The sequence below is a fragment of the Eleutherodactylus coqui genome, chromosome 6 (assembly GCF_035609145.1).
Source record: "Eleutherodactylus coqui strain aEleCoq1 chromosome 6, aEleCoq1.hap1, whole genome shotgun sequence".
NCBI classification, from domain to species: Eukaryota; Metazoa; Chordata; class Amphibia; order Anura; family Eleutherodactylidae; genus Eleutherodactylus; species Eleutherodactylus coqui.
In genome coordinates, this window is record NC_089842.1 from 59,613,784 (window position 1) to 59,630,346 (window position 16,563).

At 43.3% G+C, this 16,563-nt stretch overlaps 1 protein-coding gene across 4 annotated transcripts in view; it reads left to right on the forward strand.

Moving 5' to 3' along the window:
* The window catches only part of AGRN (agrin), a 497,317-nt gene that overhangs the window by 466,565 nt on the left and 14,189 nt on the right, over nucleotides 1-16,563 (forward strand). For 3 of the 4 annotated variants that reach the window (XM_066606893.1, XM_066606895.1, XM_066606897.1), the window contains 4 exons: nucleotides 1,213-1,402; nucleotides 6,112-6,199; nucleotides 11,630-11,653; nucleotides 14,693-14,725. In XM_066606893.1, coding sequence (XP_066462990.1) covers nucleotides 1,213-1,402; nucleotides 6,112-6,199; nucleotides 11,630-11,653; nucleotides 14,693-14,725 — 335 coding nt within the window. The remainder of the gene's footprint in view (nucleotides 1-1,212; nucleotides 1,403-6,111; nucleotides 6,200-11,629; nucleotides 11,654-14,692; nucleotides 14,726-16,563) is intronic. The other variant, XM_066606896.1, reaches the window with a different exon arrangement.

Consider the following 16,563-nt stretch of genomic DNA (forward strand, 5'->3'; position numbering starts at 1 on the left):
GAGCCTCGCACAGATACGTCACTCACCCGGCCGCCGGCTCCGGTCTGCACATGCGCCGGGTGCCCGGCAGCCGGCACATGAAAGAGCCGGGGCCGCCGGGCGCAGGTGAGTACGCGCTCGTCTCTGCAGGCACTCGGGTCGGGTCTCGCGGCGAGAATTCTCGCCGCCGGATCCGACCCGCTCGTCTGCAGGCGGCCAAAGACATTCTATCCAGCAAAGAATAGTTTGTTTCACCATGACACCGGTGCTCAGGAAAGATGTTGCAGTGCTTTAAGGCCTCATGTCCACTTGAAAAATACAATTCGTGCAGAATCCGCGGAGGATTTCACGCGGATTTGCTTTAAATGGCATTATTTTTGCATGCAGATATCCGCACACATTGCTATCAATGTGATAGCAATGTTGCCGATCCGCGCGGAATCCACAGCAGAATGGAGCATGCAGCGTTTTTTCTCCCGCGCGTGAAAAACACAATTCTTTTAAAATGCCATCCGCGGGTGCAAAAATCAATTTAATGGACCCGCGGATGGCCAATGATTCCCTATGGGCATCATGGAAATCCGTTGCGGAATCCGCAATTCCATTTAGCTAGTGGACATGAGGCCTAAGGGGTTCAAAGAAGGGCAACTAAACTAATAAACAGAATGAAATGACTGGAATACCCAGAGAGGCTATCAAAATTGTGATTATTTACCCTAAACAGGTAAAGGGGGATCAAATAACTATGCATAAATACATTAGGGGACAATACAAGGATCTCTCCCATGATCTGTTTATACCCAGGACCGCGACGGTAACAAGAGGACATCCGCTACGTCTAGAGGAAAGCAGGTTTCATCACCAACATAGAAAGGGGTTCTTTACTGTAAGAGCAGTGAGACTGTGGAACTCTCTGCCTGAGGACGTGGTGATGGCAAAATCCATAGAGGAGTTTAAGAGGGGACTAGATGTCTTTCTGGAGCGGAAGGATATTACAGGATATAGACATTAAGTGATCAGCGGGGTTGTTGATCTCAAATGCTGATCCAGGGATTACTCTGGCTGCCATTATGGAGTCAGGAAGGAATTTCTTTCCTCCATAGGAGCTAATTTGCTTGCTGGGGTTTTTTTTTGCCTTCCTCTGGACCAACAAAGAAGGGAGGGGGGTGTTGAAACAAGCTGAACTAGATGGACATTGTCCTCATACTATGTTACAATGTTTGCTTCTTACAGATTTCCATTAAGGGTCTTCTTGTACTGAGGGAGGAGAACATTCGCAGTGCTATTGAAATCTCTCCATATCATGGTCATCCCTGTACCCAGAAACCAAACCCTTGCCAGAATGGAGGACTCTGCTCACCCCAGAAAGAAAGCTTTGAGTGCATCTGCCAGAGAGGATTCTCAGGGGGCCATTGTGAGAAAGGCAAGTTCACCGGTTTTACCGTTTATGCTTATTTGGTGGGAAGTCATGGGAATGTAGTGACTTCATTGAGAAAGGAGGTACATGCTAATAATGTTGTCACCGCCACGAAGAGATGGTATATGTCATCATGTTAAAGGCAATATATCTCTAGAGAACTTGTTTTACATTCACGGCACCACTCCATTCATCTTCATTGGGACTGCTGCACATAGCCAAACGCTTGTGAAATGAATGGAGCGGTACCACATGTGCACTTGCCGCTATATTCAGTCTTTATTTTGCTACGAGTGTGTGCAGAGAGCCCATACTGATGAGAAGAAGGGGACACGAGACCCCCGCTCCTGGGGGACACGAGACCCCCGCTCCTGCGATCAGTGAGGGTCTCCGCAGCGAGATCCCGATCAATCAGACTTTTTTGACTTATCCGAAGTCAGTCTTCGTACAACCCTTATAATAAGAACCATGAAGCAGAATTTGGGTAATAAAGCCGTATAAGGCATACTTACACAAAAACATGCAACTTTTTGACCTCTTTCTGCCATCCTCACCACTTTTCTAAAAATGAGCAGGGTTTAGGGATAGCGGCCCCCTCGGCCTGACGTATTTACTGTAAGTTATGTCAAAAGCTCATGTAAATGGTAGCACACATCTGTATCAGCTCATAGCTACAGCAGATCTGCCTTTCTAGCCTATGAGCGGCCAGAGATAAACAAATCTATGAAAAGGCGTACTCCTCTTCATGAATTCGGTGCATTTCACGCCAGTGCATTTTTTTAAATTAAACACAACATATAAAAAGTCGGTCTGCATACATTTAAAGTAGTAAAACAATGAATGATCATTATTATTTTCCCTAAAGAGCCTATTAAAACTAAAGAGAATTGACAGAACAGTGGGCCAAATGATTTTCGTCCGCCATCACCTTCTATTTTTCCACATATCGCCTCATATTTGCCCATGATAGTGATAACGATCGCTCCTCGGGATTCTCGCACTTCACAGCTGGCTGAGCAGGAGATGGAAAACAAATCGATAAATGAAAAGGACTGTCAGAAAGATCAAACCTGAGCTTTCCTCCGCATTATACTTTCACCTCCCGCAGTCCCAGAGGAGTCCGCTGTGCAGGCCGGCTCGTACCTGCAGTATTTTACACTTCTAATTCCACCGGCTGACCCGTTCACCTCTCCCTTCCCCATGACAACCATGCAGATGGCATTTCCAACATCTTAAAGTACTTCCGCTACCCATTCACTCACCAGCTGTGCAACTGACCCCTCCGGCACCCCGGCACACAGCGCTCCCGGTTTATAAATATAAACTTGTATTAATAATACCCAGCCGTCCATGACACAGCAGCTGTGAGTAGTTCTGACTTGGATATCGGATAGGAATTTCAGAAAGTAATAAGGGCGTAGGTTGTTTCGAATAAGAAGAAGTAGAGGATCAGGTGGGGCTAAAATCCAGCTTGACTTGCACAATCATATTGCAACAATCATGCCATTTGCTCTCTTGATGAAGCGCTAAACTTTGGGTCCCTTTAAAGTACAAGATATAACCCTGCGGAACCGTGCCGACCAATAACATCGACGCTTGTTTAACTGGCCATTACACAGGGCGATTCTCAATATATGGGGAAAGAATAATCCTAAACACAATTATTTGTTCCTCGTCTAGCTTCATCATTGTTGGCAGCATGCCCCCCCCCCTTCATTCACTCAGAGAGATATTCTTTGCCGACCAACTTAATTTTTCCAACAGCACAGAGGATGCGGCCAGCCAATGGATGAGTGCTTGCTCATTCATCATCTGATCGGATGCAGCTTCATAAAGCCTCACAGCCGGGCAAATGGACGTTGCTATGAATGTTCTTGCTGATCATCGGATTCTGTAAAAAGCCCTTTAGACTCTATCCAGACTTGTTCTGCCGTTGTAAGAGGGGAGAATACTTGTGACTGGAAATCCTGAAAAATGGATGCTCTCCCAGATTGAAGGGAAGGACTAATACACTGTTAGTATTCCCTATTAGGGTATATGAATATCACAGACCTCGGTCCCCCTTTTGGGACCTCCTCCCTCTAATGTACCAGTTTGGAAAACTGTTCTGTAAGAGCAGCTCCTAACTTGATGGACCTTCCTATAATACATTTCCTCTGCAATAAACAAGTTGCTTCCCTCGGCAAAATCAGCTGATTGCCATGGATGCTGAGAGGTGCTCACCCCAATCCCCACATTTTTTTAAGGGGATTTGCAAGTTGGTATAACTCCTTGTAACTCTACAGAGATACTATGTTTCACTCCTTTTGGCAATTAGCTGATAACTGTGGGTGCGGCTTTTCTAATGCCCGCTAATCAGTTGTTAAAGCTGGGTAACCAGCTGTTGCTACAGGGAAAATGTAGCATAATATGATGCCACTCAAATACCGGGCAAACCAGAGCAGCGGCATATCTCTCTTCTGGCTCACAGAGGTGGGTCTTGAACATTGGACCCCACTTCATGATGCCCATATGCCTTGTAGGGCATACAGGTGCTGTCTTTATGAAATAACCCGTTTCATAGTTTCAGCTCCTTCTTTATTCCTGCAATACCTTAGATTTTGCGCTCCGTTAATCCAGAACTTTACCAAGTACCTCCTATGAAGTACATTTCTCGCACGTAATATGTGTCACCACTCAAAAATCTTAATTGTACTCGAGAAAATTGCTTTGCTTTTCTAATAGAGGAGAACAACAAGACAATATTGTCAGTTCGCTGTTTCTTTTCATGAAGATGAAATGCGTGTTCGTCTCTGATATGAAGCAGGGAATGGTTTTTATGGGCCCGGGCAACAATGAACAATTGACTGGATGACGTTTTATTGTTCTATTCGGAGTGCACAAATAGCGGAGCGAGACGTGCTTTATTATATTGCGCTCTTGTTTGGGTTGTGTGTTTCTGATGAAGAATAGATCAACGTTAGCATTTAAATTGCAGAATAAACATACCCGCTGCTGTCAATTTGCTACATATACATTTGTGTGGAAAGAAAAACTTTACAAATAGGGAATTTGCATATTAAAAAAATTAGCAGTGACTTAAGTAGCTTAAGTTTATGTAGAGAGCGAGAAACGTAATGCAGGTTGTTGAAGAAATCTAATATCGGGAGTTAATGCTTGTTGCTTACCCCAGATACTGTGAAATCAAAAGCGAGGCGGCCCTCTTTGTTCTTGTCAATTAGGTTTCCCTTAAAGGAACACTTCAAGTAAACTGATACATTGTATTATGCCTAATGCAGGGCGTGATGGAGCATATCTTCTCTATTTAGAGTGGAGCATGAGGGGGCGGAGCATGTCTTCTCTGTTTAGAGTGGGGCATGAGGGGCGGAGCATGTCTTCTCTGTTTAGAGTGGGGCATGAGGGGGGCGGAGCATGTCTTCTCTTTTTAGAGTGGGGCATGAGGGCGCAGAGAATATCTTCTCTATTTGGAGTGGGGCATAAAGGGGCGGAGCATTTCTTCTATATTTAGAGTGGGGCATGTTTAACTGCTATATTAGACACAGCCACCACCAAATGTACAGCACTGTGCCTAGTTAAACAATAAAGGGGACACTTATATAGAAAACCACTTTTCCACCTGTAAAATATTTATGGCCAATCCTAAACAGATAGGTGATTAACCCCTTCCAATCCACTGTCTGATGTCTGAAGATATTATGATTTAAGGCTGTACAGCTCTGATGTTGGAGAATATCCGTCGGGGTTCTCTTACTGTATATTGCCAGCCTCTCTGCTGTCGGAGCCTATCCAACATGTCACCTCATGCAGTACTGGCTTTAGCCAGCAAATAGCGCCATTGTATAACGGCAGAAAAAGAGTAAGCCCCCTAGGAAAACCAGGATACAAATTGGATTGGAAAGGGTTAAAGGTGTTATATCTTGGACTAGTGATGAGCGAACTTTTGAAAGTTCAGTTTAGCCGATTTGCCGAATTTCAGCAAAAAAATTTGGCTTGGTCCGAATTAGTTCAAACCAAACCGGAACTTCACCAATACACTAAAATCTAAGTATGACAGCCTTAGGTCATCTAGGAGTGTATCTAAGTACTTTTGAGCTGTTTTTAAGGCAAAGTTAATGAAAAAAGAAAGAAGGAAAAAGAAGGGAAAAGATTCTTCTTCCTTTTCTTTTTTCATTCTTCTTACTCTTTCTTTTAACGGGTTCGGCCAAGACAGACTGCTCGATGTTCGAGTTCTCACTAAACTCAACGTTTAGCAAAATTCGACCTGAAACGGGGTTCAACCATTTTAGTTCACTTAACACTATCTGGGACTTAAATATCAATGACCTATCCTTAGCCTGAGTCATCAATGTTAGATTGCTGGAAAACTAAGTACCGGCACCCTGCTCATCAACCGCTTAAAGTTGCTTGGGCAAGCTCTGTGGCCTCTTCTGTTGCCTGTGATGTCATGTTCATTGGTCACATGGCCTTTCTGCAATTCGGTCCCACTGTGTCAGGTATCCAATGAAGAAGTCGTAGCACTCAGCCAAATGCTAAAGACCCTTTAAACAACTGATCGATACTGATCTGTTACTGGAGGTCTATCCTGAGGGTAGCTCATCATTTTATAAGATGACTAGTCATTTAATATTACAGTCTTGGAAGACCCCTTTACATGTTCTTCTTACTGTTTTTACATGAATCTGCTAGAAATTATTGATTGCCATTTCTTTCCATAGTTACCATTGAAAAAGCAGCAGGAGACTCTGAAGCTGTGTCCTTTGATGGGAAGACCTACCTGGAATATCACAATGCAGTCACCAAAAGGTACATTTCACTCTGAGGTTTTGTAGGCAGGTGCATTTAATGTCAGCCATAGACAGAAGAGTATTGTTGGCCAACAGTTGGATCGTTCCATTAACATCCATGATATTTCATGGAAAAGTTAGAGAAATTCATTTTTTCGGATTCTTATTATTTCCAATAATGGCAGATTTTACTTCAGGGTTTGTCAAGCTCTATAGTCGTAATGTCTGCCCACAAAACTCTAATGTCTATATCCAGCTTAATGGGCATCTGAGTTTAGAAGATGGTCTACAGCTCCCGTTGACTTGTCTTTGTCTTGCATCTTAGATCAGTTACTTTGAAGTCAAGCAATCGTAGTAAAGTATTTGTATGAATCTTAGATCTGACTGGCCACAAATACTCTACAGCCAAAAAAGCTCCAGATCCTGGACTAGATCTACATATTGAATATTAAATAGGATGGGTGTAAAATGATCAAAGGCATAAATAGTCAGATGTCTCCTGTATCTGGCGGATGTACAGTATAGACTTCAGCTTTAGACTTTGGATCTCTTACACAGTGTCACGTGGACATCACCATGGAAATCTTGGTTTTCACAAAAAAAATTGTAATCATGTACTAAAGCAGCAAAGTTTAACTTGACACTTAATACATTAAACTGTGGCACAGATCTTTTCTTGCCTTATCAATAGCTTTTCAGTGGATTTTGTTGTGTTAAAGGTTTTCTGTCATCACCTTTGAGCTTCATAAACTTTGTTACGGGGCTCAAATATGAGAGGACAGGGGTTCCAGGGAGCTGCGTCTTATACACACCGGGTCAACCATTCCACCGCTGATCTCTTGAGAAACCAGCACAGACACATGCGGTGACTCTTCACAAGGTTGTGTGTGTGCTCTGTCCCATTCATCTTTAAGGGAGAGCGTGCGCACACAGCCATGTGTGCTGATTTCTCGGGGCACAGCACTGGAACAGGGGACATGGTAAGTGTAGAGCGCATCTTCTCGAGACCCTCTCATCCACACACCTTGGAGCACCATAATGTATTTTTAGAGGTTCAAAGGTAATGACAGACGCCCTTTAAGTTAACTTGCTGCAAATTATCAGCGTTAAGTTAAACTTTGCTACATCTGTACATCCGGAATCAAGTTGTGATCATTTACGTTGCACTGCGGCATATGTCACACAGTATTGTATTCCTGCTTACTTGACTGGACCATTAAAGGGAATATACCTGTAATTTATTTGTGAACGTTACATGGACATTCAACTGTGGTGCAACTCAGTTGTGGTGCAGCATAAATTCCTTGGACGTACCTAGAAGGATTTCAGTGCACACGATTATATTGGTTCCTTGGTCCTAGAGCCTGAGAACCTGATTATCTAGATCATACTTGATTGACTTGAATTTAGTTCAGTAAATTTCTCAATATTCTTGCAAACCTACATATTATGTGACATCCATAAACTGTAGGAAAGCTACAATAACAGGACAGCACCCTGAGAATGGAGATAATTATTTCTGTAGATGTATATAGGGTTAAGGTAAAACAGGACTCACCTAGTGTGGACCACCCTTCAATAGACAGGCCACCACACCACTAGTCCTAATTTGCCTCCAAAATAATGTTGCAGTGGTCAACTAATCCGAAGTGGCACCCATAAGGAGGATGAGGGAGAACGGCAAGGGAGAACCCAAGGCACACCAGTAGCTTAGTCACAAAGACAAGAGAAGCAATTGACAAAAATCCCAGCGCTCCAAGTGTAGAAGTGGGTTAGTGGGGAAAAATATGAAGGACACTTACTTGGGGGGGGGGTTGTTCGCAATCCACGGAGGAGCTCCTTCAGATATTGGTTTTGAAAATACCATAGTATTATCCAGGCAGGACTTCAAAGAGTATGGTAAATCCAATGTATTCGGAGAGTGAGTTTGGTACAAGGCAGTTCAAGATGCGATGCATATCGGAGAACATACGGATAGACTAGTCTCCTTTCTCAAACGCAAGCATAATGAGATAGAACATTACCAGTAGATATAGATATAATGAATAACTGGACATTCGAGCGCAAGCTCCATCATGTGACTAGAAGTTTGTGCGTCGGCCAAATCTCGCGGGCGCTGCACCATGCAACTGGAGAACATGACTGCCGGAAGCGCACACCCCTCAACGGAAATGATGTATGATGAACGACCGGAAATTAGTGTGCATGCTTCACAAGAACCGGCAGCATCAGTAGTCATGGTGACAAGGATAACATTTAGTGTGCGCCCCTGATTATAGCCAGAAGTACCGGTAACAACAGTAATTGTTTCCGTTGGATCACAATGTTTCTGTTTATTCCATATGTCTCAAATTTTAAATATATATACAGTCAAAATAAAAGAAGTCACACTAATGAAACACGTATGCCTAAAAGAATTACAGAAACGGTAAAATCATAAACTAATAAAGTATATTAAAATATAATAAGATCATAAAGTAAAACTGAAAGTGAATATTAGGTTAATCAATAAAACATGCAGTAAAGTATACAATGTAAAACATAGCATATGGAATACAAAATAAATAACATTAGAAATAAAAACAATCGTTAAAACCGTGGTCCGGAAATCTACCATATGAGATCAGCTGTGAATATAATCCAGCAGAGGGACTGTTAATCAGGAGAACCAGGAGGGAAGCGGAAGGTGAATTATACACGTTCAAGCACTTCATTTAAGCCCTTCGGGGTCGGAGTGTCCAAGCGGAAAATCCAAAACATTTCTTTTGTGCGTAGTTTGGAGAATTCACCATAGGGGATTTTTTTCAAGTGGGGTCAGGCACATCAAGGAGGCATCTTTATTGTGAAGTGCAGAGAGACACTAGAATGGAAAAAACCATTTGTAATGTTTGCTTGCTCTAGTTTTAAGGGCATTTATAGTGCAGTCCACATATTTGAGGCCACAGGGGCATTCGAGTAAATAGATAATGTAATTTGAACCAGAGTTAAGGCAATCTCTTGTATGGTGTCTGTCCTCATTCTCATGAAGATCTCTCTCCACAAATGCTTAGACTGCACTTACAGTTGCAAACTTCACATCGAAATGAGCCTTTCATGGGTCCACTCAAGGTGGACTGCGGACTCACCAGCGGTAGAGTCTTATGTTGGTGCTCTGCCCTGTACCTAGCTTACTTTCCGAATACATTGGATTTACCCATACGCTGCCTGCATAGTCCTGCTGGGATAATACTGTGCTATTTTCAAAGCCAACATGGAGGGAGCTCACCTGTGGATTGCGAACTCCCCATCCAAGTAAGCGCCCTTCATATTTTTCTTCACTTACCCACTTCTACACCTGGAGCGCTGGGATTTTTGTCAATTACTTCTCTTACCGTGAACTTTAGTGTCATGTTACACAGCTACCGCATTCCGTAAGAATTAGGATGAGAAAAACGTGTCAAAGGATGTGATGTGTGCGGCTTAAAGTGTCCGCATCATTGTGTCCACCAGCAGCTCCACTTAAAGGGCTTTTCTGCCACTTAGCAAAAAGTGGACGAAGCCTAGGGAGATCACAAAATATCAAACTAAGGCATTCTCACTGGTCAGATGTCTTCTGGATGCTTTGCAGTTGTTTTGGACCCTCTGAGACCGGTCTCACATAACCGGATAGGAATTGCGGATTCCATGAGCATTTGAATACATGCTCATGCGGTAATACATGGATCAAGCAAATGCATTGGATTACACAGTTCCGCGCACATTAGTGGGTTGGAATTGCATAATCCGCTCATGAGATAATAGAATGCAGCATGTTCTATTTTACCGCGGATATCCACAACATAGAGCCTATTGTTCTCCATGGTCGCGGATATACCCGCAGCCCATGCGGAATTACATTGTATGGGCTGCGGGTGCTAAGCGATAATGCAGAAAGTATAAACAAACAAAAAAAAAGGTGTACTGCGCATGACCGCCTGCGTGAGTATGTTACACGGCCTTATGCAGGGTCACGGCTGGGCTCACAGCTGGAATCTGCCGCCGGTGGATGTGAGCCTGGCCTGAAACCAGGAAGTTGCTGTAGCGGTTACTTGCAGTTCATTGCACATGTGCATGCTCTGCCAATCACAGTCATCAGTGCTCACATGCCATTCATAGCATAATCACCACTGAAGCCTGTGATTGGTTGAACGCTCACACATACAATAAACTGCAGGTAACCATTGCAGAAACGTACTAGTTCCCAAGCGGCACTGACCAGAGTGGCTGTGATGCTCCCGGAGGACATCTCAAAGGGGAATACGGCTTAATTTGTTATTTTGCGCCCTCCCCAACCCTCATCCACTTTTTTCTGAGTAGCGGAAAACCCCTTTACGGTGTGTGCACGCGCTGCGGAAATATTGCAGTGGAAAGGCTTCCTATTGAAGTGAATGGGATTAAAGCAAATCCTGTTGTCAAGTGGAGGAAAGAAACCTGCCCATGTTCTGCTGTAACTGGACCGTAGCTCTAAACTGCGCTTTTGCTGCGGATTCACTGTGGAAATTCGTGAACAAATGAGAAGCATTTCCACAACATGTGAACGCACCCTTAGGGCGAGCACCCACTGGCGTTTTTTTACCTGCGTTTTGCGTTTTGCGTTTTTCCTGCACAGGCATAGAGATAACATGTGTTCCTGTCCACTGGCGTTTTTTTTGCGTTGCGTTTGCGTTTTTAACATAGGAACTGTCAGTTGCATATGTGTCCTTATTTTTCTCCTAATGCACCCATGAAAGTCAATGGAAATTAATGGAAAAGCCGCGAAAACGCCGCGAAAAACGCGCGGGGAAACGCGGCGAAAACGCTGCGTTTTTTTCCCGCGGAAAACGCAAACGCCAGTGGGTGCTCGCCCTTAAATAGTTAATCCAACCATGAACATTTATTACCTATCCACAGTATTAAATGTTAGATCTGCCCCATCCCACCAGCACATCCACAGTGCGGAGTTGGATGAAGTAGTAGTTGGCCATACATTGGTGCCACCCCATAAAACGTTTAGGAGTATGAAAACAGCTGAGTCAGATTATATGTATGTACCTTCTATAAAGTTGTCTGGAGCATTGGCGTGCATGCTCGGCCTCCGCGGAGGTGCTGGTGCTTAGGAGCTAAAATACCCCAGTAACGACTGTTTCTATTTGATCAGACACTAACAGCGTGCCATAGAAATCAATAGAAAGTCATAAAAGAAAGCTCCTCAAGTAAAGCCTCTCCTTGCCCCCAGAGACATCTGGCACGCTTTAGATGGATCCTACAATCAGCTTTAGTTAAACCCTGAGGCTTGATGTGCAAAAGTTGCTACAAGCAATAATATGTAGAATGCGAGTGTGCACTATAAGCTAACTGATGAGAAATTCCCTTTAATGTGCAAGTAGTCGTCAGTGTGTCACATGTCTGTCTTCTGTCTTATATGTGTCCGTGTTGTTTCCTTGTTTTCAAGCCACCTGACTAATGAGATACCTGAGTAAGTAAAACGCCCACACATGCCCAATCCACGCGTCACATCAGGTGCGCGCTACATTTCGCCATTTATGTGATGTCAATCATCGCTTGCACATGCCTACAGATGTGAGAATGTGTCTCTCCTTCATTCTCCATTGTTGGCCACTGTTATCAGCCTTCGTGTATACGTCTACCCCAATCATCTCCCCGCTCCATCCAGAGAACATCCATTGTTTCTTCAGCTCTGTTGCATCATTGTCATCATCTTAAGCATAACGCATCACCGGTACCCGGGACAATACAACTCCTTATCACCGACAACCAGTCCAGCGACATAATAATATCCATTTTCTCTTTTGTGTCCCTGTCTTCCTATAGTGAAGTCTGTGTAACGCATCCTTTAAAATTCTAGATTTGCTTTGAATTAGCTTTTTATTAATGATAGAACTATTAGCGTACTTCAATGTGCCGGATGACGAACGCTGGAATGGTAGCAGATGGTTGAGTAGGAGTCACCAGAGTCCTTAGCAGTCGTTTAATATAGTGAGCGGCAAACTCACAACCTTCAGTACTGTTGTAGTGATGGCTTGTAGGGTTCCTGCACAAATTGACTTATTTTCTGAATGAATGCCTTCTGAGCTCTTGGCTAGTTTTATCAAATTTCTTGTCTATGTTAACGTTAATACCTGGAGACATCCTAGGTTAGTAGCATGATTTTGGTCTATTGCACTCAGGCATGTACTCATATCCTCGTGTGGTGCAGAGGGTTAAGGCAGCAGAAATACAGCCCTTAGCTCTCACTCACGACCTGAAGGTTGCAGTTTCAATCCCCGCAAGGTTCAGGTAGCCGGCTCATGGTTGACTCAGCCTTCCATCTTTACGAGGCACCATATGGTGTCTCCACGAAGCACTGTAGTCTCCCCTACACATAGTGCTGCTAAGGATGAACACCCTATACATTGAAACCAAACTGAATCTGTGAGGAAAATGATGTGTGCATTAGGCTGTATTTATATGGCCGATGCACACGTTACACGTCCCATTGTCTTGCGAGACTCACGGAAATGGGACTAGCAGCCATTTTTCAAATTCGGACTATAGGTCCAAGTGAAGAATCGCTCATGTGCAAGTTCTGCCCGTGTCGAACAAGACAGAACTTGCGCAGGTTTAACGGCCGTGTGGGCTAATAGCAATCTATGCATTCTGTATTACAGATCCGTACAACATGGATATAGCAATGTGCATGTAACCTAGATTTGCACACATGTACCATTTTCTGCATGTTCATTTTAGCAGCACTTGAAATGTCCATCTACCGGTGTATAAGGATCATGTTCTCAGCACTACCAGGACATATGTTAATAATTTACCCATCCCAACAATTCCGTCTTCTAAGTAACAAACCATGAAGATCCACAGACAATGGGCCCATGGTCTGTGCAGATGGACTAGAGCAGTGTCCTGGGTCATATGAAGAGTCCCTCTTGACACAAGATTCGCATTTCATGCAGCTCCCGAATTTACTTGTGTTGTTTGCATAAGGTTCAAGAACTTGTGCTGTTTTGTTATATATTCCCGGGAAATTCAGCTTATTATCCTTCTTATTATCCTTCTTAAAGTAGTCTGCTTAACGTCTTTAGATCTCAGATCCAGGAGGACTACCTAATAAGATGCTGTGGGACTACCAGCTGCAGTTGCTTCCATCTCTCAGTACCTTGTGTGCCTGGAGTTTGGTTATCCTGTCAGCCAGATGCTTATTGTTTCTTAGGCTTCTTAATCTGTTTCGGACCTTTAGGGGCTTTCTGATAAATGCATCTTTTTGCTTAAAGGGGTCATATACTCTAAAAATGGTTATAATATTGCTATGTGCCGAGCACTTCCTATATAGATCACCCTTAGAAGTCCCATGATTGGTGCATTGAATGGATTATACAGTACAAAATTGTTCTTCATCACAATTTTTGTCTTTGGAAGTTTTCTTTAAAGATGTTGTCCAGTTATAAACATTTGATGGCCTATCCCTAGAATAGTAGGAGTTCGCTGCTCTGAATCCCCACCAATCAGCTCACCTGATTTTTGCAGGAAGCAGACAGCTTCATTTTCACTGCAGTGGCAAAACTTGGTATTGCAGGCAAAGTTCCCACTCACTTCAATTGGAACTCCACCTGCAATACCAATTCTGGTCACTGTAGCGAGAATGGAGCTATCTGCTTCCTGCAAAAATCAGGTGAGTGCCTAAGTGCAATTACCCAGCAAACAGCTGATCGGCAGGGGGCTTGGGTGGTAGCCCCCACCAGTATATTATTAATGGCCTAAACTAAGCATAGGCCATGAGTAGTTTACAACTGGAAAACCTCTCTAAAATCAATACATGCAGAAGGATTCTCAGCAGCTCCATACTTTGCTCTGAAACCCCCATGGAATAGATTATTTGCAGAAGTTCTGGGATTGATTCTGCATTTCAGTTGATGAATGAGGATTCTGAAGACACATCTATGGACATTATCAGGTTCATTTTTTAAGGCTTCTCGAGATTCATCAACTGCGGAGATGACATAATGCAGGAGATGGTAAACTAATGACTGCAGCCATTCACCTCCATCCCTAAGAGAGCCGAGTCAAATGCAACAAACAAGATTAGCGAGTCTTCAAGTGCCTCCGGCTTAGAATAAAGACAAGATCCATTTTTCTGCGACTCTGTGGAGTCATTCTGACACATTTCATCCCTAGTGCTCCTCATTCTACAAAGTGATAAAATAACGTTTTTAAAGATGGCTGGAATAGTCCTCAATACAGAATGATAGCCAACGGCCGGGGAGCTCAGAGCGCGGCCATGAATCAAAACTGCCTCCATGGAAAACACGGACAGAACACTTTCAGGGTTGACCGAAAACTTTAGTTAAAACTGGCAACTGCATTTTGATTTTGTTATAGCCACCTAAAGCTGCTGTCATATGGGTTGGGGGTCTTGCTTTATTGGTTTTGGGGGTGTAAATGAGTTTTTTGCATTATTCCTGCTGCTGCTTACTGCATGCCTCCCCCTTTCTTTCTGCTTCTAAAGTCTTGGCCCTGTGGACAATCCAGATGACCCCAGGTAAGGTTCTGCACTGCCTGCTTTGTCCGTCGCTGCTCTTCGTGTCATCCACTTATTTTGGATGTGCTATTGGATTTTCCATGTTTTTTCCTAGTTGTGCACTCTGTAAATGAACTAAAACATGATACCAGCACTCGTATGGGACATTGCAAACATTACTTAGATATCTACAAGAAGAAAACCAGCCAATGGGCACCAGTCCAGGCTCAAAAATCAGGTTTCTCCCATATATTTGCAGCAGACATGTTATTTTCAGATAATACCAAATTCTATAAATCCCCTTTCACTAAGTTCCCTAACCTTGCTCCCCTCAGAGTAACCCTAAGCTTAATGTGATGCCAGTCGGGGGAATTTAAATCTTGGGTGCTAGTCAAGCAATATATCAGATGTGCTTCATAATCTGTCCAAGTTCTCCGATGAGAAAGTTCTGTGCTGAAATTCAGCGAAGGGAAGGGGCCTTAGTTCATTATTTGTCAACTCTGAAATCCTATTCAGAGTGCACCACTAGTATTAAACACTGTTCTACAAGCTACAGATTGCAGCAGATATCTTCTGCAGCCTTATTATATGTGTATCTGATTATGCTTACTTGGCATATTAGGTTGGCTCCGCTACTGCAATGCCATTTCATGAACTTTATGCACACATATCAAAATATAAGAAGCCTTTGTAGTATGAACTGGATGGAAACCCCCATGCAAACTGGGCAGAGGCGTCCTAAGGGAAACTCCCTATTAGTAAAGACTAAGTTTAACTCCTTGGCTTGTCTGCCAGACAAGTTTCCCATCTATGGCAAATTAAACTTTTGACATGCCAATCTTTTTCCCTGTTTTTTTGCTGAATATTCAATTTGTTTAAAGCAACCCAACAGTTTCTGGACAAAATTCTGTCCCGGGTCAGGAGGATGGAGGGGTAGCTTACCTGTACTTTATCTCTCACTGGTCCTTCGTTTCTCCAGCTCTGGTTCCATTTTTCAGGTGACCAAGATGTCCACCATCATTTTTAGACTACCAGAGCATCTATAGTGTTAGGACTAGCAGTGCACTTTAGTTGCTCTGTGGTTGGCCAGCGTTGCTAACATAAGAGCTTGCCAATCACAGATCACTTTTCACAGCATCTATTAAGTCACTAGAAAGTGGTGGTGGCCTTCATGTCTGCTTGAAAACAAAGCACCAAACCAGCATAATGGAGGAACCAGAAAGAGAACATAAAATACATATATGATACCACCCCCACCCTACAGTCCTAAAACTGGAGGGTTGCTTTAAGGATGAATTCCTTTTAAGGGGGCCTTAGAGCAAAAATCATGACTAAGGGTCTTCTCTCTGAGGGCTGTTTGACTCCTCATCCCGTTACAGTAGGATCTAGCATTTATCTATCCCCTTCCCATCCCTTATAGTACAAAATGGCAGTGAGGCCATCAGTTCAGTTTTTATGAAGGCTATAGTGTTGGAGTCATGGAGTCACAGTCAATTTGGGTGGAGTGGGTAGAAATGTACCAACTTCAGCTTTGAAACAAAAATCTAAAATATGAATGTGTAATATATAAGCCTGATGCTAATATTTTACTTCAGTACATTTATAATTACTAATTATTTTACACTAGTCTTTTATGAAGGAGTCATAGTTGGAAAAAGAGAGTCATAAGTTTGGCTTTACAGCCCTGGTTCCTATTTCTCTTCTTTGCTAATGTTGCACAGCCTAGAAAGTCAGCATTCTGTGCAGGTTCACAATACCCATGGGAAAGGAGATCAGGCCACATGAGCTGGGTCAGCCTCCCCAAGGGCCCCATGGGAGCACTAAAGCCTGGCTCCGCAAATCCGTAGGTACATGATTAA